Here is a 27,865-nt window from a genome sequence, read left to right on the forward strand (position 1 = left end):
ATCTCTGCCCAGACTGATCTCTTCTCTATTGGTCTCTGGACATAAAAAGCCAGAAATGGTACGCTACCCAACCCACCACAAATGGATTATCTATGGGGAACACAATGAATACCTTTGATTTAGGGGTGCCTGGAAGGCTCAGTCAGTTAAGCGTCCAACTTCCACTCAGGTCATGATTTCATGGTTCGTGGGTTCGAGCCCCATGTCAGGTTTTGTGTTGACAGCTCAGAGCTGGAGCCTGCTTCGGATTCTGTGACTCCCCCTCTCTCTACCCCTTTCCCGCTCATGTTCTGTCTCTCTCTCAAAAATAAATAAATGTATTAAAAAAAAAAAAAAAAGGAAATCTTTGATTTAATGAGTATCAGCGACTTAAAGGATATCAAATCCTTGCAGAGTGTTGCCTCTGAGCTGCTGCCATCAGTGTGTCTTCAGCACACCACTACACGCTTCTAGAAGCCATCCTGGTAGTGAGTTCACACCATCTTCCAGGATCCCAACCAGGATGTTAAGTCCTATTAAGACAGCTCTTATCCTGCAATCCAAGGACCTAATGTGGGTGCTATTTAACTCTCCCCTAATTTACGTTCTGACTTGACCTTCATCCTGATGCCTGCCTCACGTACTCTTCCAGCTGGCCAATTCTTACAGCTCCTTTGGGGTAGGGTTTATTTTTCTCTGCAAGCCCAGTACCTCTCCAGCTGAGTGTTGCTTAGCCCTAATTCAAGGCCTAGTAACCTGGAGATAGGACAAGTCCTGAAGGGGGCACCTGTTATCGAGGGAGAGCTCGGCTTTGCCAGCCAGCTTGGGGGTGGAGTGGGAATGTCTGCCCTTACCAGAGAAGGGTGGGGCATGACTGTAGGCTCAGAAAGTTCAGTAGGCAGCGGAGTAAACATCTTTAGCAGCATCCATTCAGGTGCCTCCACCTCACTTGTCGGGGTCCTGGCTTTTCCCAAAAAGTGCCTTGACCTTGGCATAACGGACCTGCCTTGATTGGCGACTGTCTTTGAATTTTATCCAGACAGACTATTAAATCCTGGGCTTGGTCCTCAGTTTTCTCAGCCATCAGGCTGAGATGAAAAACTAGTTCCAGGGGCCTCTGGCTTTCACACCTGGCTTCCCACTGCCTGTTACTGCCCTCAGCTGTTCATTACGTTTCTATAGAATAAGAATGGCCTAGCAATAGCCATACAACCCTTTTGTCCTCACAGTTACAATTTTCTCCATACTTCTCAAACGCCAGCCAGTGCACTAACGCATTCCTCCCTCCCACACCAGCCCAGTTCACTGCCAGTGCAAGGTGTACAACTTGAACTTGCGCCAGCCAAATGCCTGTTCTCCACTCACCACAGATACTGGGGGTCTGGCTGCGTAACTCTGCATCTACCACACCATTAATCTCCGCTACCTATTTCAGAGTACACAAAAAAATGAAGCAGTTTCTACATAAACATTGGAATGCTTTCCAAAATGATTAAAAAATGGAGAATGAGAAATATCAAAAGTATGTAAGTGAAATACTATATTTATTCAAAGAGAAATACATAAAACGTCTGTGTAGTAATACTATTTCTGTCCCTGTGTCTCTGAAAAGTGGCTATGTACTCACCTTGGTCTATACATTTAGGCATTAATAACAGGTACTGTTCAGGGCATACATTGTTTAGAAAAAATGAAATGAGTCAACTGCTAAAACATACATATCACGACTACTTAAGATAACATGAATATTTAATGAAAATTTAGAACTTAACATCTGACTTTCATCCTGCAGACCTACAGGGAAAAACACAGTAATTCATTTAACCCATCACATTTTACAAAATCAGACAAAACGAATATAAGCAGTGTTTTTTAATAAAAACAATTTAATTTCCAACGAATATATTACCATCCTGTTCTTTTATCCTGTATATGTATCTAATTGGCATAACCTACTGATTACTAAAATCAGCAAAAATCCCATCCATGATGCTTCAATTGCTTGGATCAATACACATCTTAACATCTGGAACTCATTTTTCTTACGCTATGAGACTGATTATCAGTTCCTATAAAAATGCTATGCCCTACTCCTTGCTCCTGTAAGTGTGACCAGTCTTTTGCACAGCACTTCTGAACACCCACACTCAATTCATCAAGCACACATATCCTGGCTCCTCTCAGACACAGTCACCCATGGGCAAGCAGCTCTCCTAGTTCTCTTGTTCCTCGTAGTGAGCATAGCCACTGGCATAGGTCCTCCCTAAATTCAAATTGGTAAACAAATCTGACGGCTCCGCATCTGAATCCTTTCCTACTTCGTCTTCTTCCTCTTCGTCATCCTCTGCTTCATCATCATCTTCCTCTTCATCATGGTAGCTGCTATCACCATACTTATCAGAAGAAAGGTTCTTCCAATAGGCATCATACCCAGAAGCTCCATCTCCTTCTTCACCTCCAGTCTGCCTGCCAAATTTCAGGGAGCGTGCTACAAAAGACAGATACGTACGTGGCACTTTGTTCCGATTCTTTACATCTTTTGTATATTGTAAAGGAGAGTGAAGATGTAAAGAATCGGAACACTTTCCTTTACAATATACAAAATTACATGCATTTGATTGGCTGCTTCTTACTCCCATTTTCCTAATTTCCTCCCTTAACTGGAAAGAATGGAGACCTTAGTAACAACAATCAATTCTATCCTACTCAGAGTTGATGCACATACCATATATAACAAATAATAAAGAGAACAGTGTCATTTCATTAAATCTAGAAAAAGTTGGAAAACAAAGTAAGACTAAGAGCACTCTCCAAATATAATTCAAATAAGGCATGTTAAAAACTAAAATGCCCTTCATTTGATGGGTTAAAATTCTATTTTCAAATCACAGAACAGTTGATTTCATGTCATTACATTTTTCTTAAAAGAGCTATTTTAGAATTCTGGTGACCTTCAAGACAAAGCCCTTCATTTCTTCTGCCTAAGTAGCAATATAGTTTAGTGCAAAAAACCAGCAAATCATCAATCCTACCTCACTGTACAACTACACCTTTGATTAAACAAAAGTATTGCCAGAGTCATTTAGAATTATGGTTCCATTCTGCTGTATTTGGTAAAGAGTCAAATTCTCTTTAATAAAACTGTGAGCTGCATTACTATAAGCATGTTTGCAGTAGTCTTATTCTTTCACAGAAAAGTTATATAAAAACCAGAAAACAATTTCCTATAAGAATGATATATTACATTGTAAGTATAGCTGCTCAAATACCACACACCTACAAAAAAACTTCAGAATGAATTCCAACTTCCAAGTACCGAAGACTACCAGCACTCAAATATTAAAGATTTATAGCTACTCAATTATTTAACAAGGAAAGCTTCAGCAGAAATGGAAAAATCACTCTTTTTGGTCTTAAATTTCAGTATTCACTGTGTCATTAACTGAGTCAAATGCCAAATATCAAAGTGAATGATGGTATATTTCTTAAGTTAAATTGAGAAACTTCACCTAAAAATTTTCAAAGGCTATAAAATTCCATTTGCTTAAGAGAACACATTCATCTTTTCAAATAGGAAGAAGTGGCAAAAACAAAAATAGAGAAAAAAAGAGATAAATCTTGCCTAAGCAAGAAAACAAAATCCCTCCATTGGTATTTTAAGAAGAACCTTACTTGACATGCTGAGATCCTTAGTTTCCTGAGTTTCATGTCCACATTTGGGGCAGGGAGGCTGTTTTCCTTTTTCTTGCTTAAACACCTTGCTCCTTGTATGATCATCACAGAAACAAGCCTATATAGGAGAAGCAAAAATAAGCACGTAAATAAATAATTCAAAAAATACACAAAATTATCATTCAATATCTCAAGGAACTTTAAAGACACAGTTTTGTTAAGGGTAAAGATTAAGAGTTTTGTTGGGATTGGTCCTGATTTAAATTTCTCAAGGGAAATGGTCTTTGCCAGGACCCTCTAAACTATACCCTAACATAAGACAGAAACTATACACAGGGTATGACAGTATAAACACCTTTATTCATTCATAAACACATGAGCATTCACAAAAGCCCTGGTGACATAATGGTGACTAGCCTATCCAACCTCAAATATACAACTAACTGGGGACACAGACAAGTAGAAAGGCAACTGCAAGACACCGTGCATTGAAAGGGAAGTGCAGAGGAGGGGCACTAAACTGGATATGGGATTCAGGAAAGGCTTCCTGGAAAACATAGAGTGTTGGCTGAGATCTGAAGGAAGATAAAGGTACAGTAGGGTAAGCAAAATCGGAAAAGGGATCTAAGGCAGAGGGAACAGCACAGGCAACACTTGAAAGCCATTTGGTAAAATGGGAGCAAAGCTGGGAGAGAACGAAGAGATAGGGTTAGGAATAGAAGGAAGAACTAGGGAAATGTTTCTGACAGGAAGAGAATCAGTGCACCTGATCTTTGACAAACAGAAATGCTGGACACAAGATCTAAGGACATGGAACATTATGGCAATCTTCACTTTACTTAAACTTTCCTAAGCAAGTGAATTTTGATATTAATTAAAATATACTCTCAACATTTTGGTCAGAATACTCTCCATAAAACGTAATGTGTATAATGTGTAGAAACAAGGAGCCAAGAATCAGCAGACATGTGCATTAGTGTCAACCTTAAGACAAGCCAACTAGATGACCTTTGGAAAGTCACTCAGCTTTCTTAATTCAATTTCACTATCTCCAAAATAAAAGAAGTAAGCTACATAATGTTTAAAGACCCTTGTAGATTAATTATAGCTATAAATAATCCAAGATGGAAAAGTCCTGGGATTAAAAACAAAATCAAAAAATAAAAAATAGACCAGTATACCTTACAACGGAGACAGGAATGCTGACCAAGTCGATTGCATGAAACACCTATGGGTGAAAATACATAATGTCCAGATTCAAATTTGAAATTAAAACACTATTTTCCACAGATTTATACTTGATGCACTTAGATTATTAACATTTTTTTCCTGTCTCAGTATAACCTAGAGGATATATAAAAATGAGATGGAATCCCCAGCCAGAAGAAAAGAACACACTGCACATACTCAGCATTCTTTAGTTAGTACGGTGCTAATTATTCTACAATCTCCTTCCACTTTTCCAGATCTAGGAGATGGCAAACTTAATTATACTTAGAAAACTTGCAATGAGACATCCTTTTTCCCACAACACTTGGCTGAAGCTCTTCCCTTAATCATATAATGCTTACATTTTATAAAGAATCATTTTCTCCATTAATATAGGACTTCTAATGGTGCAGACTATTGCTATGTTTTGCCTAATGTCTGATAAGAGAATAGAATACTTCTGGTGGAAAAGGTGACTATGAAGAGAGAGTAATGTTCAAGTGGGCAGTAAAAGATAGGAAAAAAATCCCAAAATATTTTATCCTTATTTTCGTTAAACTATGTTAACTTGGGTTATTCTCTGTAATTACTGAGGAAAAACCTAAACGTAAGTACAAATACATTAGAAAAGCAGAATACCTGGCACATACTGACTGTGCTAGAAATGGAAGAAAAAAAATTAGTACCAGAGGTATAGAGAGAAAATAAATTAAGCTGTACCCTAATAAAGCCTGAATGTAAACTATTAACTTTTATTCAGAGTTCTTGAAAAAATAAAAAGGAAAACAAATCAAAGAAAGCCTATCTTTGTACTTCAAATATTTGACCAGATGTTGCTAATTTGGGAATTCTTTTATTTAATTTTGCCTGGTTCATGGGGAATCCTTTTAATCTGAACAGGCAAGTATTTTTTTTTTTTATCAGAAATGATTCTCAAATAGGTGTATTATTATTGCTTCTATCCCACTATCCTGCTTTTTTCTACAGCAATACCAATAATTCAGTTGGATATGTATTATTTGTCCTATGTGCTAATAATAAAAGTTAAAAATCAACTGAGTACTTACTATGTACAGCTGACCCTTGAACAACACGGTTTGAACAGCACAGGTCTGCTTATATGCAAATGTTTTCAGTAAATACAGTGCAGTACTTTAAATGTATTTTCTCTTCCTAATGATTTCCTTAATAACATTTTACTTCCTCTAGCTCGCTCTATTGTAAGAATATATGACATAATACATACAACACACAAAATATGTGTTAATCAACCATTATTTAGGTTATCGTTAAGCCTTGTAGTCAACAGTTTGCTACTGGCAGGAGTCAAAAGTTTTATGCAGATTCTCAACTACACAGAGGTTGGTGCCCCTAATCCTCATATTGTTCAAGGGTTAACTATATTAGGTATAAACAGGTATACCTAATTACTCCAATAATAACCATACTGTTTCATTCAGTCTGTGGGGGGAAAAAATCTGAACTCTCAATCATTTCCACTTGAAGATATGCCCAGGCGGGGTTTTCTGTTTCCCTTTTCATTCAGTCAAAAGAAGAGGATATATTTAACTAAAATGTTATAAATCTCTTTCAAATACATAGCCAGAACACATACTGAAAGTACAAAGCTCCCTACCCAATTTCCCAGCGTACACCAGGCATTTCCAATATAGAATCTTTTCCTATCCACACTACCCGAGTCTTTGACATGCCACAAAGACAAGCTGTTGCCTATCTTACCCTTATCTTTTCTTCTGGGAACTCAGACTAGGATGGAACATGGCCCTGCCACTATCCTTTCCCTAATTACCTCAACCCCATACACATGCACTCCAGTTAACTGCCCAGTTATTTCTCTCCCCAAGAGTTACAATCTTGGACTTTTATATAAAGAATGCATTTCTCCCAGATTCCAAAAATAGCCTGACTTTCTTAGACTAGGAATGGTTTTCATTTTCAGTCTATTTCCATGTCTTCAGAGTATTTTATTTATTTTTTAAGTGCTTATTTATTTTTGAGAAAGAGACAGAACACACACTTGGGGGAAGAGCAAAAAGAGAAGAGGACAGAGGATCCTAAGGAGGTTCTGCGCAGACAGCAGAGAGCCCAACGTGGGGCTCAAATTCACGAACCATGAGATCATGACCTGAGTAGAAGATGAACACTTAACCAACTGAGCCACCCAGGTGCTCCCAGAGTATTTTAAAGGACAGGAGGTTGGGATGCTTCAAAGCCTGCTGATAACAATCCATTTTAAATTAGAAGTCCTCAAGCCATTTTAGTTATTTATAAAAATAGTCAACATATTTGTTTTGTTTTTTCTTAACAAAACACCCTTACCACCAATTATGCAGGTAAGCATTTAAAAAAATTTCTTTATCTCCCAATTCATAAGGATAGGGTAAAACCTATAAATAATGAGGTATGACCAATAAGGGGGTGGAAACAAGCTACACCTTCGTGTATGATTAAGAAAATACTTAAAAACAAGCATTAAATGGCAACTTGCAAAGAAAGAATGGCAAAAAAAAAAAATAAAGCAACAGGAAAAAAAAAAAAGTAAAGAAGATAAATTACAGTAAGCCAAAGACACCCGTAAGCCTGCAATGAGAATGACCTTAATTATCAGGTATCAAAGACATGATTGACAGATTTATCTTAAAATCCTGTCAATTAGTCTATTTTGTATTTTTCCTTTGTCTTTTACTGAATCACTAAAACTTCCTGATGAAATAACAGTCTTATCACTCAGAACTGCCTATCTTTGGGGTTCAAATGCTACAAAATACACAAAGCTCTCAAGCCCCAAATAAAGTAAGTCAATTTTATATTACACATTTTGCAGAAACCTAAGAATGGCTCAAAAATGCTATATACTTTGAGATGTTCTTTAACCTCTGAGAGTTTCTATAGGAACACTGTAAGAATTACATACGTATGTATTTATATATACATTAAAACTGACAACTGATCAACTTTAAATTTATAGAATACAGAGATGAGCATTTCATATCAAAACAAGAACTAAATTCAAGGAAGTGACCATCTGGGGAATTTCAGCCTTTCCTATAATGGTATCTACTATTTAATAAAGGCTTTCTAAGTAACAGGTACTATAATAACACTTTATACGGATTCTCATTTTAATTAACTCCTTGAAAAAGAGATTAGCGTCTTCTTTAATATATAAGGAAACTCAACTTTAGAAAGGTTTGGTGATTTGTCCAAAATCACATAACCAGTAAGGAGAATTTAATGTTTGACTCTAAATCTTGAGCTTTTGAGAATCAAAAAGTAGAAATAAATTGTAATCTATCTGTAAAGGTAATACCATTGATAATACCCAGTTGGTAACACTGGGTTCTTAAACTGGAAGGTACATGACACTTATGTGTGCAGGTTAAATATACATGCCTGAACCTACCAAACTTCAAAGACAGACTCTCCAGATATGAGGCCTAGGCACCTATATTTTTTTAAACGCCCCCCCCCCCCCAGATGTTTCTGATGCATACTCCTGTCTAACAATCACTGATACCAACTAACTGGAACAAACTAGGGGCAATATCACGTATCACTTTTACTTGAAGGCATTTGGAAATGTGTGTGGGGTTTTTGTGGGGTTGGGAGTGGAGGTTGTTACAATAACTTGGAAGTAAAAATGACATTTAATACTCTGTACCAGGAAAACTACAAGTCCTATAATGCCTGACCAACCCCACAAAACGAAGAACTCACCCAACCAAGATGCCAGTAGCATCCCTATTGAAAAAAAAAAAACAGACTATGTGGTTCTGAATTTTTCTTAAAAACAGAAAATAGATAGTAAGTTGAATTACAGTCCACAAGAAGCTGCATGAAAAACTAGACTCTTTTTTCATTGAGTCTAACACTATATATTTTTTTAATGTGAGAGAAAGAGAGTGCAGGTGTGAGCTGGGGAGGGGCAGAGGGAGAGAGAATCTCAAGCAGGCTCCACACCCAGCATGGAGCCCAATGTGGGGCTTGATCCCATGACCCTGGAATTACGACCTGAGCCAAAATCAAGAGTAGGACAGATGCTCAACAAATGAGCCACCCAGGCGCTCCAGAGTCTAACACTAATACTACTCAGAATCTTGGGTACAAAGGACATCTAATTTTTTTAAGTGTATTTTTTTTTCTTAAGTTTATTTATTTTGAGAGAGAGAGGGCGAGTGTGCACAAGCAGGGGAGAGGTGGAGAGAGAGAGAGAGATAGAGAGAGAATCCCAATCAGGCTCTACACTGTCAGCATGAAGCCCACGTAGGACCAAAACTCAGGAACGCAGAGATCACGACCTGAGCCAAAACCCAGAGTTGGGACGCTTAACCAACTGAGCCACCCAGGCGCCCCAAAGGATATCTAATTTATAAAAACTTACATTTGAATGTTTCCGCCTCTAAAACCTGGCAGCTGGCTTGATGTTCAAATTGATCATCTTCACAGAGAAAGTTATGACAAAAGGAACAACTAAATATTCTGCCTCCTATTGGATGAAAACATAAAACCCACAAATGTAAAAACGATAAACTTCAATTAAAAAATTCATATCCATAACACTGCTCAATAAGAAAGCAATTTGTTTCAGATTTATACCAAAATGACACAGCAGTTTTTGTTCTGGTAAAGGCTTCGATGAAAACTGCCAAAGTGAACCATAAAAAAGCAGGCTCCCACTATCTCCTGGCTACTTGCAATGCTTACAGACACTTGCGGTCCTGTAACTCCCCTCCCTACTGGCTTACATAAGCAGTCCTAACAGTGACTATTACTGCTAGTATAAATCCCTTTTCCAACTAAATTGGTAACCACAACAGTAGTCAGGATTGACAGTATCCTGAAAAAAAATCACAAAAAGAACATCCAGAATGTGTCAAAGTCAGCCCTTCTTACAGTGAAGTTCACTGCTCATATGTAATCACTCACCATGGTCCCAGACACCTCTTTCGCATTCCACACACTCGGCATCAGTAAGAGGGCAGGCACAGGCATGTGTACTGAGACATTTCCTCCCATGGCAAACCCAAGCTTCACAGAAGTCACATATTGCACCCTGCAACCAAGGAACACACAAAAAATGAATCTTTGTCACTTGCCTGGCTGCAACCGTTGTTTAACCAATGGCAACCGTCAAAATTGTACGCGTTTAGGAATTTAACAACCCTCAGTGATAGTGAGGGCTTCACTAAAGAAAAAATTTTGTTTACACTAAGCCAAAATTAAAGAGTGTAAACAAAAAAAAATTTTGTTTACACTAAGCCAAAATTAAACTACTTCACCAACAACTATTTATAATATACAAAATTTGTCTATAAATCAAAAGAAAAAGCAAGGTGGAAACTATATACTTAAGCCTAATCCTAATCATTAAAGTAAGTCACGGAGCTACAAGTGTTGCCTTCAAACTGAATTCTAATTCAAATGATGTCTGGAGTCCACATTTTAAGCATTCTTATCTACAGCAATCACAGTAACGAAATTTTTTCAAGTAGAAATATTTTTGAATTAAGAAAACTCCTTCCTGAATCATTTATACAGTAATTTACATAGCTTTTCTGGAGTAACTGAGAAAAAATATTAAACTTCTGCCAGCATCTTTTTTTGTTAAGGCAACTCATGATTTAAATCATTACTACATTTCTTTGTGGAAAAAAAGAAAATAAAATATATAAAACTAAAAAACAGGGTAAGACTCTCCAATTCTACATCAAGATAGACCAACTATACCTTTCAATAACACAATGACATCTACAGAATATTAATTGCTAGAATGAATCTTAAGAAAATGGGATTAGATGTTCTTTCCTTTACAGATAATAAACAGTGGCCCAAGTCTTAACTCCAAATCCCAGAGCAAAATTATAGTGGAGCTGAGATTTAAACCACGGTGTTCTGAACCTCAATTCAGTGCTTAGCATTCAAGACTCTGTAACAGAAGCCATAAAGAGCAAATAGGAAGGATGTTTTTTGAGATGTAAATATGGATTACCACTGTGGATTGCAAATCCTCAAATACATTTCTTGGAACATTCAGTGTTCTAGCACCAAAAAGATGACATACAGAATAATCCAGGACAGTTTAAAAGCTTAAAAGAAATAATTTACAAAGGACAAGGAAGGGCTTAGAATAAACATAAAGTATGATGTAGTTACCACCCCTGAGCCTGAAATAAGGGAGCGGAAGGAGTTACCAGAATCTTAAGAAACAACCAGTATGGAGAGGATTACATAGCCATATAGAGAGAAACTGTGGCCAAATCATGCCCAAACAGGATAACCTGGTAGGGAGTGAGCGAGGGAGAATAAACACCCAGATTTTATTATCCTCCCATCTACAGGCCTCCTGCCAAGGTCTCCCATTGGGTGAACCCAAAGTGAAGCCAGAAGGTAAGAAAGCCACTGATCCAATCCATACACACAGGTCAGGCTCCCAGGGCAAAGCAGGGTCAAGAAGAGAGAAGGTAGAGGGAATTTCAACAGACAATTAGAAGATTCCCAGAAAATCATTTTTCTAGAATGTAAAGCTAATGATACAGGAGTCTATTGAAATGTTTTATACAAACAATCATTCACATTCACACAAGTTAGTGAATTTTTTTCAATTTTTCTTTTTTTAAGAGAGAGAGAGTGTGCAAGCAGGGAGAGGGGCAGGGGGGGGAGAGAGAATCCCAAGCAGGCTCCACACTCAGTGTGGAGTCCAATGCAGGGCTCAATCACACGACCCTGGGATCATGACGTGAGCTGAAATCAAAGAGTCATACACTCAATCGAGCCACCCAAGTGCCCCTACAATTTAGCGAATTTGTTTAAAACCGTTTAATAAATTTGGGCATAAGCAAGCTACCAAGGAAGATTACATTGATTTATGAATAAAGATAACATTGAAAATCCTATATTTAAAATGAAGAGGAATTCACAAGATACTTATGAATAAGTCTAGTTTCTTGCTTCTTTAAGATATGCACACATGGAATATATTAAGGTCTGCTTCATGATGGAAAATTAAGTTCTTGGGAAGTTACTATAAATAAAATATCTGGGGTGCCTGGGTGGCTCAGTCAGCTGAGTGTCCAACTTCGGCTCAGGTCATGATCTCACGGTTTGTGAGTTCGAGCCCTGCACTGGGCTCTGTGCTGACAGCTCCGAGCCTGGAGCCTGCTTCAGATTCTGTGTCTCCCTCTCTCTCTGCTCCTCTCCCGCTCATGATCTGTCTCTCTCTCTCTAATAAAGAAAACATTAAAAAAATAAATTAAATAAATAAATAAAATATCTGTTTGACATAGAAATACTATTGCCTTCCTCATGGAATGAAATCTGCACCGGAGCATAAAATCACACAACAGAATACAGTAAAATTGGTTGAAAGGAAGAGAGAGTAAAATCCATCACACAGCACTACTATTTTAATTACACCATACCTCATTTTATTGCGTTTCATTTTTTTATATGCTTTACAAATAGTGTAATTTTTTTTTCAAATTGAAGGTATGTGGCTTCCCTGCACCATCAGTGCCATTTTCCCAACAGCACTTGCACACTTCGTGTCTCTGCACCACACTGTGGTAATTCTCATGATATGTCACTTTAGTATTTTATCTGTCATGGTGACCTGTGATCACTGATCTTTGTTATTACTATTGTAATTGTTTTGGAGTACCACACACTGTGCCCATATAAAACAGCAAACTTAATCAGTAAATGTTGTATGTATTCTGACTGTTCTACCGACCAGCTGTCTGTCTACCTTTCTCCCTCTCCTTGGGCCTCTCTATTCCCTGAGCCACAACAATATGGAAATTAAACCAGTTAATGACCCTACAGTGGCCTCTACGTGTTCAAGTGAAAGAGTTGCACATTTCTTACTTTTAACTCAAAAGCTAGAAATGATTAAGCTTCATGAGGAAGGCAGGCTGAATGCGAAGACAGGCCAAAAGTAAGCTTCTTGTGCCAGATACTCAGCCATGTTGTGAATACACACACACAAAAAAAGCTCTTGAAGGAAACTAAAAGTGCTACTCCAATAAACACATGAATGATAAAAAAGCAAAATAGCCTTATTGCTGATATGGATTAAGTCTGAGTGGTGTGAATAGAAGATCCCATCAGCCACAATATCCCCTTAAGCCAAAGCCTAATCCAGAGGAAGGCCCTAACTCTCTTCGGCTCTACGAAGGCTGAGAGGTGAAGAAAAGTTTCAAGTGAAGAGGCTGGTTCATGAGCTTTAAGGAAAGAAGCCATCTTCGTAACATCCAAATGCAAGCTGAAGCAGCAAGAGTTGATATAGAAGCTGCCACGAGTTATCCAGAAGATACAGCTAAGATAAATTAATGAAGGTGGCTACACCAGGCAACAGATTTTCAATGTTGACAAAATAGCCCCACATTGAAGATGCCATGTAGGACTTTTATAGCTAGAGAAGAGAAGTCAATTCCTGCCTTCAAAGTTTCAAAGGACAGGCTGACTCTCCTATTAGAGACTAATAATAAAGCTGGTGACTTCAGGTTAAAGCTAATGCTAATTTACCATTCTGAAAAGCCTACGGCCCTTAAGAATTATGCTAAATCTATTCCGCCCATACTCAATACATGGAAATAGAAAGCCTGGATGACAGCACATCTATTTACAACATAGTTTACTGAATACTTTAAACCCACTGTTGAGACCCACTGCTCAGAAAAAAACGATTCTTTTCAAAATATTACTACTCACTGACAGTGCACCTGGTACTCAAGAGCTCTGATGGAGACATATAATGAAATTAATGTTGTTTTCAAAAGGCCTGCTAACACAACATCTGTTCTGCAACCTAGGGATTAAGGAGTCATTTGATTTTCAAGTCTTTTTATTTAAGAAATATATTTCATAAGGTTATAGCTGCCATAGATAGTAATTCATCTAATAGATCTGGAAAAAGTAAATTGAAAAGCTGAAAAGGATTCACAATCCTAGATGCCTTCAAGAATATTAGTGATTCATGGGAACAGATCAAAATATCAACGGTAATGGGAATTTGGAAGAAGTTGACTCCAATCATTACAGATAACTTACTGGGGCTCGAGACTTCAGTGGAGAAAGTAACTGTAGATGTAGAAATAGCAAGTGGAGCCTGAAGATGGGACTGAATTGCTGCAATCTCACAGTAAAACTTGAACTGATAAGAAGCTCCTTGTTACAAATAAAGAAAGTGGTTTCTGGGATGGAATCTACTCCTGATGAAGACACTGGGAAGATTGTTGAAATGACAGCCAACGACTGAGAATATGACATAAAATTGGTTTAAAAGCGGGGCCCCTGGGTGGCTCAGTCGGTTAAGCAGCTGACTTCAGCTCAGGTCATGATCTCGTGGTCCATGAGGTCGAGCCCCACATCAGGCTCTGTGCTGACAGCTCAGAGCCTGGAGCCTGTTTCAGATTCTGTGTCTCCCTCTCTCTGACCCTCCCCTGTTCATGCTCTGTCTCCCTCTGTCTCAAAAATAAATAAATGTTAAAAAAATAAAATAAAAAAAAAAATTGGTTTAAAAGCAGTGACAGGGTTGGAGAGGACTGACTGCAATTCTGAAAGAGGTTCTTCTGTAGGTAAAGTACTATCAAACAGTGTCACGTGCTATGGAGAAATCATTTGTGAAAGAAGAGTCAACTGATGCAGCACTTTATATGGCTGTCTTATTTTAATAAATTGTAACAGCCACCCCCACCATGAGCAACCACCAGCCTGATCAGCAGCCAACAACATCAAGGGAAGAACCTCCACCAGCAAAAGATTACAATTCCCTCCCTGAAAGATCAGGTGATGATTAACATTTTATAGCAATATTTTTAAATTAAGGTACGTAAAATGTCTCTTTAGACTAATGCTATTATACATTTAATAGACTACAGTATAGTGTAAACGTAACCTTTATTTTTAAGTTTATTTATTTTTGAGAGAGAGAGCAATTGCACACTTGCGTAAGTGGCAGAGGGGCAGAGAGAGGAAAAGAGAGGATCCCAAGCAGGCTCCACACTGTTGGTGCAGAGCCCAAAGCAGGGCTCAACTCACAAACCGTGAGATCATGATCTGAGCCAAAATCAGGCACTTAACCAACTTAGCCATCCAGTGGAACCAACTCACAATATCTCTAAGGTATGCCTGTATTTTAAACAATGAATTTCCTTAGAAAACTCTACATCTAATGAGGAAATTATGTATAAGCCTATGTTAAATATGTATTCTTTTTTGAAATGTAAAGCTATAAAAAAATCTAATGTTATGTTCTTTTGAAACTAGGTTACCTTGTAACCGAAGCCTGAACCTTGCTTAAGAAGGATATTCAGTATAGTTAAGTGCTGAGTTCTATGAAGTCTGATTAAGACACTCTAGAAAGGTACCAAGGACAAATGAATTTTTAAGTCAACTTTAAATAAGTTTCCATTTCTTGTATGTTTTCCAAAAAGAAAAGAGGAAGCAATCAAAAACAAGTGGGTATTAAAGGAAAATCATACAAAGAACATTCCACAGATAATCCAGAAAAACTCCAGATTGACTTAATCAAGGACAAAGCAGTGCTATTTAGAAAAAAATCACCATCGGTCACAAAGACTTCTTATCCTTGGAAACCCGCTAGTCTAAGAGATGAAGACAAAAAACTTACCACCATTGCAAGGCCAGTACTATAAACACCAGCATGCTTTATGACACAGTCTGAAGACTTCATCATGCACTTGGTTTTCCCTAGTAAAGAAACAAATGTGCATTATTAGCCTTGCAAAGTAGTACACGTAAGTACTCACTGATTCTGCTTTCTATCTAGCCTAAATTCCTATGGAAATAATTTGAAAATGGATAGAAAGCAGCAGTTCACTGCTTATGTTACTAAAAAAAGAAGCTAGATATAACTGAGATCTAACCTGAATCAGATCTTTTAAGATTAGAAATTTATTAGGGGAGCCTGGGTGGGTCAGTCGGTTAAGCATCCGACTTCGGTTCAGGTCATGATCTCGCAGTTCATGGGTTCAAGACCCACATCGGGCTCTGTACAGACAGTGAGGAGCCTGCTTGGGATTCTCTCTCCTCCTCCTCCTTCTCCTCTTCCTCCTCCACCTCCTCCTCCTCCTCCTCCTCCTCCTCCTCCTCTCTGCCCTTTCCCCATTCATGTTTTCTCTCTCAAAATAAATAAACTTAAAAAAAATTTAGAAATTTATTAGTAAATCTATAAAAATGTATTGCATGATAAAATTATATGCTAATTACTGTTTGTACTAAAAATCAGAAACTGCAGGTTAGAGTTTGTAATCTAACAATCAGTAGTTTAAAATCTTATGAATTTTCAGATGAATTAATACAGATTTTAAAAAGATATGCTTTGAAATAAATTTTACAGTCTGTAATTCACAATAAAAACAGTCTGGTTTGAAGTTATTGCTTACTTCTTTCCACAGAATATCTCAAACCAAACCAAACCATGATTATGCAACTTACCTGGTTCATTAACTTTATATAAACCTAAAAAAAATGGCCTCTTTGAAAATTAAAACTACACTAGAAATATTCAGGGATATAGCCCTAAACACTGCTAATTTTCTGCAATGTTATCATACATAAACACATTTAAATGAGCATATCGCAAACTGTGTTCTACCGTAAACTATTATCCCATAACCAAAGGGGACATTTGTTGAAACAAAAGTTTGAGAAGTAAGTATGGCGTGAATAAAATGAATCAGGTTTCTTTACTGGAGGTTTTCAGAACCTTAAACATAAAAGTATGTAATAGAAATCTCCCAGATGGAAACAAAGACATGAAACAAACAGCATTTCTCAAATGTATGCATTATTTTAAGAAACACCTATTAATATCTCAAGTACTCTGTGGAAGACTATTTTGGAAGCACCAACCTTGTTGTTCTATGAACTACCATTTAGTTTTACTTTGAATAATCATTTACTCTGAATAAAGGTTTTCACTTACACCTGGCAACTGAGTACATGGCTTAGGAACTCTATTGCAATCACCCGGGAAAACATATGAGGAAACTCAAGAATCCTATGCTAAGTGCCAAAAAAAAAAAATTGGCACCAAGAAAATGTGGAATAAAATGATTCTCAACGGTCTAAGATACTGTGGGCAATTTCAGCAGGAATCAAAACTTAAAAAGAGTATACAAACAGATATCAACAAGACTAAGTTAGTATAACTAAAAATTAATATCACCAAATGTTATTAATCTGAAATCTGATCTTATAATGTTATAACGTATCAGAGAGACAAAATCAAGATGTGATAGTGTTTGACAAGCCAAATAACAATTTGCTATTTCATTAATAAGTTTTAACATTACTGTAAACAATGATAAACCCATAGAATCAAACTGATTAACTACAAAACAAATGTTTGATAAAAGAAAAGGCATATAGGGGTGCCTGGGTGGCTCAGTTAAGCGTCCAGTTAAGCTCAGTCAGTTAAGTTTCATCTTGGTCATGATCTCATGGGTTTGTGAGATTGAGCCCGGTGTTGGGCTCTGTGCTGACAGGGTGGAGCCTGCTTAGGATTCTCTCTCCCTCTCTCTGCCCCTTCCCTGCTTGCACTCCCTCTCTCTCTCAAAATAAACAAACATTAAAAAAAAAAAAGAAAAAGAAAAGAAAAGAAAAGAAAAGAAAAGAAAAGAAAAGGCATATGTCCTTAGGTATCATATACTTACCACACTGTGCACAAATTGGTAACTTCTGTACAGAATTGCAAAAATAGCAAAACGCTCTATTCTTCTGCCGCCTTGTCATGTAAAATAAAATTTTAAAATAGGGTCACTATCAGATAAAAGGTGAGAGATCTCTGTTATTACATATAAAAAGAAATAAATATTTACCTCTGACACTTGTCACATTCCTATAAAATATAAAAACAGAACATTAAGTTTCTACGGACTGAAAACTACAAATTTACTTGCATTATAAAAAATACCTTATTTTTCATGTTAAAATTTAAGTTAACACTTCCCAAAGTCTCCAACTTCACCCATGTAAACAAGCATCTATACATACTTTAATAATAAAGGTGTGTTCTTGGGCATACCACACAGAGCAAGAAGTGGTATCTCCACACGAGGTGAAATAAATAAAGCAGTGGTTTGTGCTTTGGTTGTGTTCTTTGTTGTTGTTATTGTTTTTTAGTCAGATAAGTATTACAGAATGGACATAAGAAATTCAGAACACAGTATGATGAAGCTCCCAGAAAATCTAGAATCCTAAACATGGTACTAAAAGCTCTCGACAATCTGGTCCCTAAACACTTTCAAACCTTGCTAGCCTATTCTCTTTAGATTCAAGTTGCTATGGTCAGTCATTCATGAAATGTCTTCTATTCTCTGTTTTCCATGCCTTACTATTCTAATACTTTTCCTTGAAAAGCCTATCCTTACAATCTTCACCTGTTCAAAGTTCTGGTGATGATCCCACCTCCTCTATGAACTGTACCCCATCAGCACACTCAAATTTATCACCTCTTACCCCAGATGTACCCTAGTCTTAATTGTACATTTGCGACAAGGCAACACTTACCAAACTCTAGCCTTCACTATGTATATTTATGTATGTGAGTCATTTCTTGTTTTGTCTGTTCCATATCCGTCTTCTCTAAAAAATGACCCTGAAGGGAGTGTCTACCATCTGTCCTGTGTTATGTAATCCTGGTCCCTCCCACACGTGATGACAGCCATAAACGTTAGCCCTGGCTGGGCACCTGGCCAAGTCCAATCAGAGTTTTCTCCCTCTCTGAGGACATTATGTGATGTGAGATACACAGGCTACCAGTATGTATGAACCCAAACAAATGGGGTAAGACAACACGAGAAAATGGAACTAATAAGCAAAAAGAAACACAAGCAAAAGATGGAACCACAAGTTTGTTCCAGTTGTCCCTGAGTTCCAGCTACATCCATGCCCTTCCCAACTACATGTTAGTCAATAAACTCTAGTTCTCCCTAAAGTTACGTAAGTTGGATTTGTCACTTACAAACAAGACAACTGATCTATAAACTTGTGGAAACAGGGGCTGCATCACTCATCTATGTATACCCCATCTTTCTGCCTAAAATGTACCTGGCAAAAAGTAAATGCACAAGAAACATTTGTGGAACTGAGTCATATTAAGCATTTCATATGTTTGGATGAAACAAAAGAAGACTGAGGAGTAGCAGGAATAGAAAAAGTAGAGAAGACTGGAAATAGAGAAATAAGGGACAACTAAGAGAAACATAGTCAAAGAAAGGAAAGGGGTTATAATCACACGATAATCTCGCTTTTTAACGCTTTGACCAAAGAAGCCCAGAAACAATCAAGACTAACCCACTGAGCACAGGAAAATAAGGTAATAGCCAAAAGAGAGGTCTAGAAAAGTGAAAAGTTTAGAAAAAAGAAATCATAGGAGTTGAGAAGTGCTAAGAGAAATAATGAAAAGCTTCCAACTAATAGAACAAATTAAGTTAATGCATATAAGGTTAGAAAAGCTAGAAAATATCACAGTTCCTAGTATTTACTGTTTCCTATCTATCACCAACAGCAGCCAAGGAAATAACTAAATAAATAACTCACTCACTGCTACTCAGAGTCAATAAAAACAAGGGACAAAACACAAATTTGAAATTCAATAAAATGTATGCAGCACCAATGTATTCAGCAAAATTTTATTCAGGCATTTTTCAGAGATTATATAGTTTTTCAACTATCAACAGATATCAAAAAAAGCTGTTACCATTGACGCATTGCATGGGTGTTTAGCTAAATCTATGGTGCTTCTTGACGCCCTGAGCTGTTTTTCACGTTCCCGGCGGTTCTCTGCCTTCTTCCTTGCACCGGTCTTCTTTTTAGGCATTTTACTGCTCTTTCTACACAAGAGAACAGAGAAGATATAAATGCCTGGTTGTATTCGCTATCTTAAATAAAATAGTAGAATGAAGTGGTTTTTTTTTACTCTCTTTAAAATTTAAACTCAACTCTGTCATTTTGACTGTTAAGGACATTTTAAGCCTTTATGAAATATTACATATACATTATCTCAAATAAAATATATGACTTTTAAAATGAGGAACTTATTTGCATTTCCAAACAATTCTTAAAAATATGAAAATCAGACCAATTCATCCCAAAAGCTAAAAGTTTTCCTTTCCCACTGAGGGACAAAAAGAAAGTTTCTCTGATGTTAAGTATTCTTTAAAAATTACTCAGTACCAAATTAAAAAGTTATTGGGCATATCATTAGCAAGAAATAATTAAAAAGTTTACCATTTACCCAGCTTATATTACTTTTTTGAACTATAAATTCAGACGACTTGATGCTAAGATCTGAAGTATAACGAGTCTTACTTCTATATAATATCTGAACAAAACATCTGACAGTCAAGTCAAATGACACCATTAACCGCAAAGCCAAACTTCTCTCTCTGAAAAGATATTAAAAGTATCATAGTTGCTTTGACTCTACAAGCTGCCCTTCAACTCTTATGTTAGAATGTCTATCAGGGTGCCTAGGTGGTTCAGTCAGTTAAGCATCGGACTTCGGCTCAGGCCATGATCTCGTGGTTTGTGGGTTCGAGTCCTGTGACGGGCTCTGTGCTGACAGCTCAGGCCTGGAGCCTACTTTGGATTCTTGTTTCCGCGTCTCTGCCCCTCCCATGCTCATGCTCTGTCTCTTGATAATACATAAACGTGAAAAAAAAAAAACAACTTAAAATGAATGTCTCTCTAGAGTACATAATTTTAACAAAGTTCAAATTTATGTTTAAGAGTATTACATAGGAGTATGCACATAAAGTCCTATATAAATAAGGACTTTAAAACAGGCTTTCATCTTTCATCACTTAGTTGAAAGAACTACCACGTTAAAAAAAAAAAAAAAGATTTTTACTGCATAACATATTTTTATTTGGCTTTTCATCCAATCTGAAGACATGTTCTCTGAGGATTTGTCTTTCTTGACAATGTTTATATACCAGTCCTGCCTGGTATATATTAAGTAGTCAATAAATGAAGTGACACAGGCATGAATGGGTCTATGTACCTGCTTTGAAACATGAACCTCAAATTTAATATTCTTCAAAATATGTACTTTTTAAGTCTTCTCTAAGAGTGATTCTCAAAAATCAACTGTAAAAATTCCTAACAAATACAGATTTATATTTCTAGGCCCAACTAAAAATCTACAAATTCTAAACTTCCAAGGATAGGATTAAGTTTCATTGGTGACTGTGACAACCTCCCTGAAGGCATGAACATTCTTTTCAAAGAAACCAAAACACATCCATGATACGTGGACAGAGTTCCAAGAAATCACACCTTTAAGAAATTCCTATTTCTTATTTAAAGGGCCAATTACAACTGGGCAAAATCATGCACCAACATGTACTAAGGTCACTCATGCTTTCCTACTTCGGGTTCCAACTCAAAATGTCCAACTTAAAATGTCCAATCAAAAGCCAAGTGGGGTGGGAAGCTGCGACTTAAAAATACAGACAAATCAGGCCAGGAGGTTTAATAGGTGGTCGGCTAAGTAACATCGAAGCCCAGGAGATCACCCTTTCAGGATTTATAACGACAAAAATCTACAGGGTGAAAAAAATGTGTACTGCTCCTGCCAAAGGAACTCACAAAACAATCACGGCGTGCTCGCCCGGTGAATTTTTTGTTGAGCCTCCATTTTTTTTCTCCAATTTGTTCTGGAAACTTAATGAATTTTTTTTCTCAGCCTTAGATGGTTTTAAGCCCTTCTCCGGTACCGTTTCGACTTCTGTAAAACGTGGCCCGTGTCACCAAATGAGGGAAAAGGCACGAGGTCAGCGCGCCTTTGGGGGAAAAGCCCGCAATCATCGGACCCAGCGGAGTGATAGGGGCGTCCAGAGGCTACCGCGGAGGTGCCACGCGGTTCGGGAACTGACAACCATCACCCGCCCGCGGGACACCCTCCCTCGCGCGCGCTCCAGGCCGACCTAGCTCACCCTCGCGGGGAGGCCGGGCTCACTCCGGGGGCAGAGGGGCAGGGAACAGCGTGAGACCGGCCCGCGGCTGCAGCAAATCCAACTTGCGGGACAGGACTCCGGGAGAAGAACCTACTAACACCGAAGAAGGGCGGAGAGAAGCAATTTCCAACACAGAAGCCGGACCGGATGTCCTCTTATGTCAGCAGCGCCCTTACGGCAGCACGTCGACAGGAAGGGCCCGCCCACTTCTGTTTGCTCCGCCCTGAGCCCGCCCACTCCTGCGGAGGATTTGACTGAGCCGGGAAGAGAATGCCTGAGTGAAGAAGAAAAAATGGACTGCAGGAGGAGGGGGAAAGGGAAGGCCCGTCAATTTTATTTTTTCAGAAAAGGAGAAATCTAAAGGAAGAGGGAAATGAATTCACAAACTTGACACTGCATCAGTTGACTCGGACAGAAAATTCTTGCCTAATTCTTTTGGAAACTTTCTGCTACCTGCATCTTTTATGCCTAACATTCCACTGTGAGCTCCATTCTTTTGTGAACAAATTCTCCCACATTCTGGACCTGTAGTGTGTGTTCCGCCTTGCCCTTAATTGAAACCTAACATCCTCTCCCTTATAAAAGCTGCTTGCTTTAAATTTCTATGAAGTGAACGGTGCTCATTTTTGCACTTTCTGTACCTCTTGGTTAGGAAGTAGCATCAGTGCTGTTGTTCCCCAGTACGTCATTCAGATAATTATTCCTCTTTTCTATATAGCAATGCCACATTTTTCCTTCATTGCTGCTATTTTTTTACCCACACTTTATTGATGGAAAACTTTGGAAACTGACTTCCAACTTCTGCCATCACCCAGAATGACATTAACATCCAAACCCATTCTCTTGAGCTCTAGATTTTTTTCATCTCCAGGATCGATCATCTCGATGCCACTACAGGCATCTACTCTCATGACCACACTCCAGGTTGTGTGGTCAGTTGGATCAACTCCACCACTGAAATCCAAAATTCAGACAAACTATCCATCCTCCTACTTTACGAAGTCTCTCACTCAATTTTCCCTCCTAACGAAGACCACAAATCTCAGCTCTTCAATTTTTTCCCTATCGATTATCTCTCTGCTTTCTTCCATTCCTTTTGCCCCAGGTTATGAAATGCAGTTCATTACATCAATCACAATTTGCCTTATTTTCTTTCTCATCAAACCAACTGGAACATTCCCAATACTGTTAATTCAACAGCTTGCTTTTTCTTTTCTACAGTGGACTTAGTATTGTTAAGGGGGGGGCGGGGGGGGGGGGGGAGTACACAATCATGGTTTTATTCTGAATCCAAAGTTATTAACCTCCACAAGGCTCTCAAAATTGCCCTTCAATCCTTCTAGATATTCCTAATCAGATTTGTCATTCCCATGGTCCATATGGTGTTATTAAATCTTCTCCCCTTTCCTCAACCGTCCATCACTTTTTCCATCAATTTTAGCAGATACTATATTTCACAGAGAAAACGGAATAACATCAATAATGATTATACTTCATTTTATGCTCCTGACATTCTACTTTACATATGTAGTATTAACTCCTGAGTTTACACATGAGGAACCTTGAGCAGAAAGACTATGAAACTTGCCCCAAGATTACACAGATGGTTTGGCTGGTGGGGTTGTCTGTTGCAGCAATTCTTAAACATTTTGGTCTCAAGACCCCTTAAAAATTCTTAAAAACTGAAGATTCTAACAACCTTTGTTTATGTGGGCTATATCTATTGATATTTACCATACAAAAAAATTAAAAGATAACATTTATTAATTCATTAAAAATAATATATTTAGGGGCACCTGGGTGGCTCAGTCAAGTGTCTGGCTCTTGATTTCAGCTCAAGGCATGATCTCATGGTCGGTCATGATCTCACAGTTGTGAGATAGAGCCTCACCTCAGGCTCTGTGCTGACTGTGGAGCCTGCTCGGGATTCTCTCTCTCCCCACCCCCCTTCCTCTTTCCCTCCCACATTTCTGTGCACAGTAGCACACATGCTCTGTCTCTTTCTCTCTCAAAATAAATAAATAAACATTTAAAGAATAATACATCTATTACATCTTAGTATAAATATTTATACAAAAACGTTATATTTTCCTTAATAGAAAACATACAAGAGTGTTGTATGTGTTACAGTTTTGCAAATGTCTTTAATGTAAAGCTTAACACAAGGCAGGTGACTTCCTACATATGCCATCCACTGAGAAGCTTTTTATGTTCTTGTCTTACTAACATACAGTTAGCCAGTAAAACAGTGAAGAGCCCTCTGGGAAATAACCCTCTGAGTGAATTATTACAGTATACACCATTATGATGTTTCAGGGTCTTCCTCCTGGGTGTCTGGCAGCCCTTTCAATGCCCATGGTTGCTAGATCCAAAAACTGGCTGAGACTTAAAAACTGGGCAAATAATTGTGACTCGTTATTGGAATATTGTTCTCAGTCTCCTGGTCATCTGCTCCCTTGGCTTATTTTGATTGTACACACTGAGCAAGATCCTTGTTTGCGGCCTGGGGATCCATTCTGCTCCTGGGGACACTATATACTTTCATCCATGTCCCTAATATTCTGAGTGTCAGAGCCCTCTTCCTTGCTGCCACTCTGCCCTTGCTGGTGATTACAATAATTATGCCAGATTACATTGTAAAGAATGACAAGTTATTGACCCAGTGGCTGGGAGGGGGTTAGGGACAGATCCTAAAGGGAGTACTAGTTGTGCTAGGAGGACAAGTCTCTACATTGTATTTAAGCAAGGTGTGTGTGATGGAGGCAGTACCCACTAGTCAGGAATGTTGGGCCATGTTCAGACACAGAGGGGTCAGGAGAATCTAGGCATTCAAGATTTTCAGGTATCACAACCCAGCTCTCTGCATCAGGGTTTCTTTCTTTACGATCCAGCATTCTGACCTTGGCATAACCGACCTAGCTGAGCTGCATGGCTGTTAATCTCCTTTGGAGCTCTGCCACACTTATGATTTAGTGCTGGGCCTGTTCCTCAGCTTTTTCTCCCCTCCCACTGCAGGAGATAAAAGCCTCTTTATCTTCTACCAAAGAAGCTTTGGATTTGACTCTTAGATTTTTAATAGCCATTACCCATCTCAGTGTTTTGCTTTTTCCAAAGAATCGATTTTGCTTAGCAACAGCCAATTCCTCTGCCCTTAAGATTATTGTTTCCCTCATATTTCTTAAGTGCACCCACTAGTATATTATCTTTCTTTAGAATACATCCCAGTTAACTACTGATGAAAGCTTTACCTATTGTGCTGTTCCCTCATGCCAAGGTCTGTCTGTCCTACATTTATCACCAATGAGGAAGTCCTCACTGATAGTCAATGTGGCCAATGATTCAAGTTGAATGATTCAATTTTCTTGAATCGTTCCTAACATCAACTATCTTAAATTGGTTTCTCTGGAGGTCCTCTGCGTCAGAGATGAATATAGAGAGTTCATCGGGGAGTGCTTTGGGAACAACTCCTGAGGAAGGAATGGTAGCAGGATGTACAGAAGAAAGAGCTGGCCTACACTCTAGTTTTAATGGAGACCTCAACTTTGAATCTGGGGTGTCCCTTCAGATTTGAGGCAAGTGGGCTCAACCTTTATATACCTGTGATAGTCATTAGATGTGAGCTGACAAGGAAAACGAGTATAACACTGAGCTAGACTACTACTGAAGAGGGCTGACAGCTGAAACTTGTCAGCTTGCTGAACCTCCGGCAGCTCAGGGAATAAGTCCTTTGTTTATTTTTTTTAACTTTATTTATTTTTGAGAGAGAAAAAGAGAGTGAGAGAGAGAGAGAGTGCGGAGAGGAGCAGAGAGAGAGAATCCCAAGCAGGCTCTGCACCAGCAGCACAGAGCCCAATGCGGGGCTTAAACTCACAAACCAAGAGATCATGACTTGAGCCAAAACCAAGAGTTGGATGCCCAACTGATTGAGCCACCCACACTCTTAAGTCCTTTGTTTCTGAAGAGAGATATAGGTAGTGTCTCCCAGTATTCACTACAAAAGTGATGACAAAGTAGAGAAATATTCAGACAAAGACAAAGAATCTTTTCCATTTACAGACCCTCATGGAAAGAATTCCAAAGAGTATACTGCAGAATGATAAAAAAGGAGTTCAGAAAGGAGGGAGATGCAAAAAGCAATAGTGGGTAATCAATTCATTTAACAGGATAAATCTTAAACGTTACCTGTATAAAACAACAGAACTGTACAAAACAACAGAACTGTAATAATTTTGGATATAAAAACCACAAGGAAATTGTCTCTAAATTCAACTGCAAATGCAGTTCAAATCAAATCCTGACAGGAACTTTTTAATAGAATATGATTAATTGATGCTGAAATTCATATGGATGGCTAAAGATCCATGAATAACCCAGACCATTTTAAACACCAGCAAAAGAAGGATACGCTTATTTATTATAAAGTTCTAGTAATTAAGGCGTGCCTGTGTGACTCAGTCAGTTAAGTGTTTGACTCTTATTTCAGCTCAGGTCATGATCTCATGGTTCGTGAGATCAAGCCCTGTGTCGGGCTCTGCACTTACAGCATAGAGGCTGCTTGGGATTCTCTACCTCCCTCTCTCTCTCTGTTTCTCTCCAGCTTACTCTGTCTCTCTTTCCCTCTCAAAATAAATAAACTTAAAAAAAAAAAAGGAGAAATCTAATTGAAATACTATTTGGTAAAATTGCAAAACAAAAAACCAATTATACACATACATTATTTATGGATACATATATACCTAGTAAAAGTATCCAAACATCCACAGAAATGATATTAACTTCAGATTGTGATTATCTCTGGTGAAAGAAAAAGAACAGATAGATGTGAAGCATTAGCTATACTTTTAGTTGTCGGAACAATACTAATCGGAAAACATATGTAATGCCATTAGCGGAAAGAGTTAAGGGTCCCTGGAAAAAGAAAGATGAGACATAGCTTTCTTGACACAAGAAAAGTCACTTTAGGCCCCTGACCATCTTGTCAACTATGTCTGACCTGCACTACTTGCCCAAAGCACATTTCTTGCAGAACTTCCTGGTTTATGTTGAAATTACAGAAGAATTACAATTATTACTATTACTATTATTATTATTATTACCCAATAGGTAATAATTTTGAACAAACAACAACATTTAAGAGCCAACAGCCACTATCAGGCCAGGAGATAGCCTAATCATATCAGGGACCATAAATCAGTGGTAATGGCAATGGTGAGTCCCATTACCCGGCCTCGGTTCTTGAGTTCGGCCAAGAAAGAATTCAGAGCCAAATTCTTAAGCAAAAATTTAATAGCAGTTTAAGCGAAAGGACACTCTTAAGATGGAAGAGCTGGCAGGCCCAGAGGTGGCCACGACACCAGGGTTCAGGGTTGTCTTCTCTTTTTGTGTTTGAGTGGGTTATGGGTCATAGCAGGGCAGTGTCTGACTAAGGTTGCAACCAATCGTCTAAAGGACTTCTCCTGAGTTGTGAGGGGGAGTTTTTGGTCTTATATGTCCCCTCTCAGAAACTGTTATGGCAGCCATTCTTGGGGGTGAAGGGAGTAGGATTAAAACTGCAATGTAAATGTATTATAATAAAGCTATAGTTTACTGTAGGGCAGTAGTCATAGGGGAGAATGTGTGCATATCCCTTGGGGTCTGTCCAGACTGTTTGGAACTTGGCCTCACAACCCCCCTTTTTAAAAAATATATTATTTTTAAGTAATCTCTACACCCAACATGGGGCTCAAACCTACAACTCCAAGGTCAAGATCAAGAGTCACATGTTCCCACTGGCTAAGCCAGTAAGGTGCCCTGTGCCTCACTGCTTTTATCAGCCAGAAAGCACCTGTTCCCTGCTCATATCCATTAACTGCCTATGACTCTATCAACAAAACTCCCAGTGCTGGTTCAAAAGTAAAGATTGACCTGATGCATATTCTTGTGTTATCTTTACAGGATCTAAACCCCTTTGAGCACTCAGATACCAGGCCAACGAAAGCTAGAGAATTGATGCTGATCCT

The 27,865-nt window shown here is 38.3% G+C and overlaps 1 protein-coding gene and 1 long non-coding RNA gene across 4 annotated transcripts; one reads left to right on the forward strand and one right to left on the reverse strand.

The window, feature by feature from the left end:
• Window positions 1–1,506: 1,506 nt before the first annotated feature.
• Window positions 1,507–22,042, reverse strand: ZNF330 (zinc finger protein 330). 2 transcript variants are annotated; one of them, XM_019420227.2, is made up of 10 exons: window positions 21,837–22,042; window positions 19,607–19,739; window positions 17,724–17,743; window positions 17,559–17,629; window positions 15,512–15,591; window positions 9,808–9,934; window positions 9,263–9,367; window positions 4,833–4,879; window positions 3,652–3,769; window positions 1,507–2,467 (listed from the first exon to the last, which is right to left on the reverse strand). In XM_019420227.2, exons 2-10 carry the CDS (start codon window positions 19,724–19,726, stop codon window positions 2,193–2,195), a joined length of 963 nt encoding a protein of 320 aa, XP_019275772.1. In that variant the 5' UTR covers window positions 19,727–19,739; window positions 21,837–22,042; the 3' UTR covers window positions 1,507–2,192. The 2 variants fall into 2 exon arrangements, with proteins under 2 accessions (XP_019275772.1, XP_019275764.1); XM_019420219.2 differs by having other exon boundaries at window positions 21,846–22,041.
• Window positions 4,096–27,865, forward strand: LOC109249725 (uncharacterized). 2 transcript variants are annotated; one of them, XR_002072729.2, is made up of 4 exons: window positions 4,096–4,242; window positions 11,220–11,268; window positions 14,457–14,706; window positions 27,801–27,834. It is a non-coding gene; the product is annotated as an uncharacterized LOC109249725 (long non-coding RNA). The 2 variants fall into 2 exon arrangements; XR_002072730.2 differs by lacking the exon at window positions 14,457–14,706 and having other exon boundaries at window positions 27,801–27,865.

The sequence above is a fragment of the Panthera pardus genome, unplaced genomic scaffold (assembly GCF_024362965.1).
Source record: "Panthera pardus isolate Hobbes unplaced genomic scaffold, ASM2436296v1 HiC_scaffold_13, whole genome shotgun sequence".
In the NCBI taxonomy this organism is placed as follows: domain Eukaryota; kingdom Metazoa; phylum Chordata; class Mammalia; order Carnivora; family Felidae; genus Panthera; species Panthera pardus.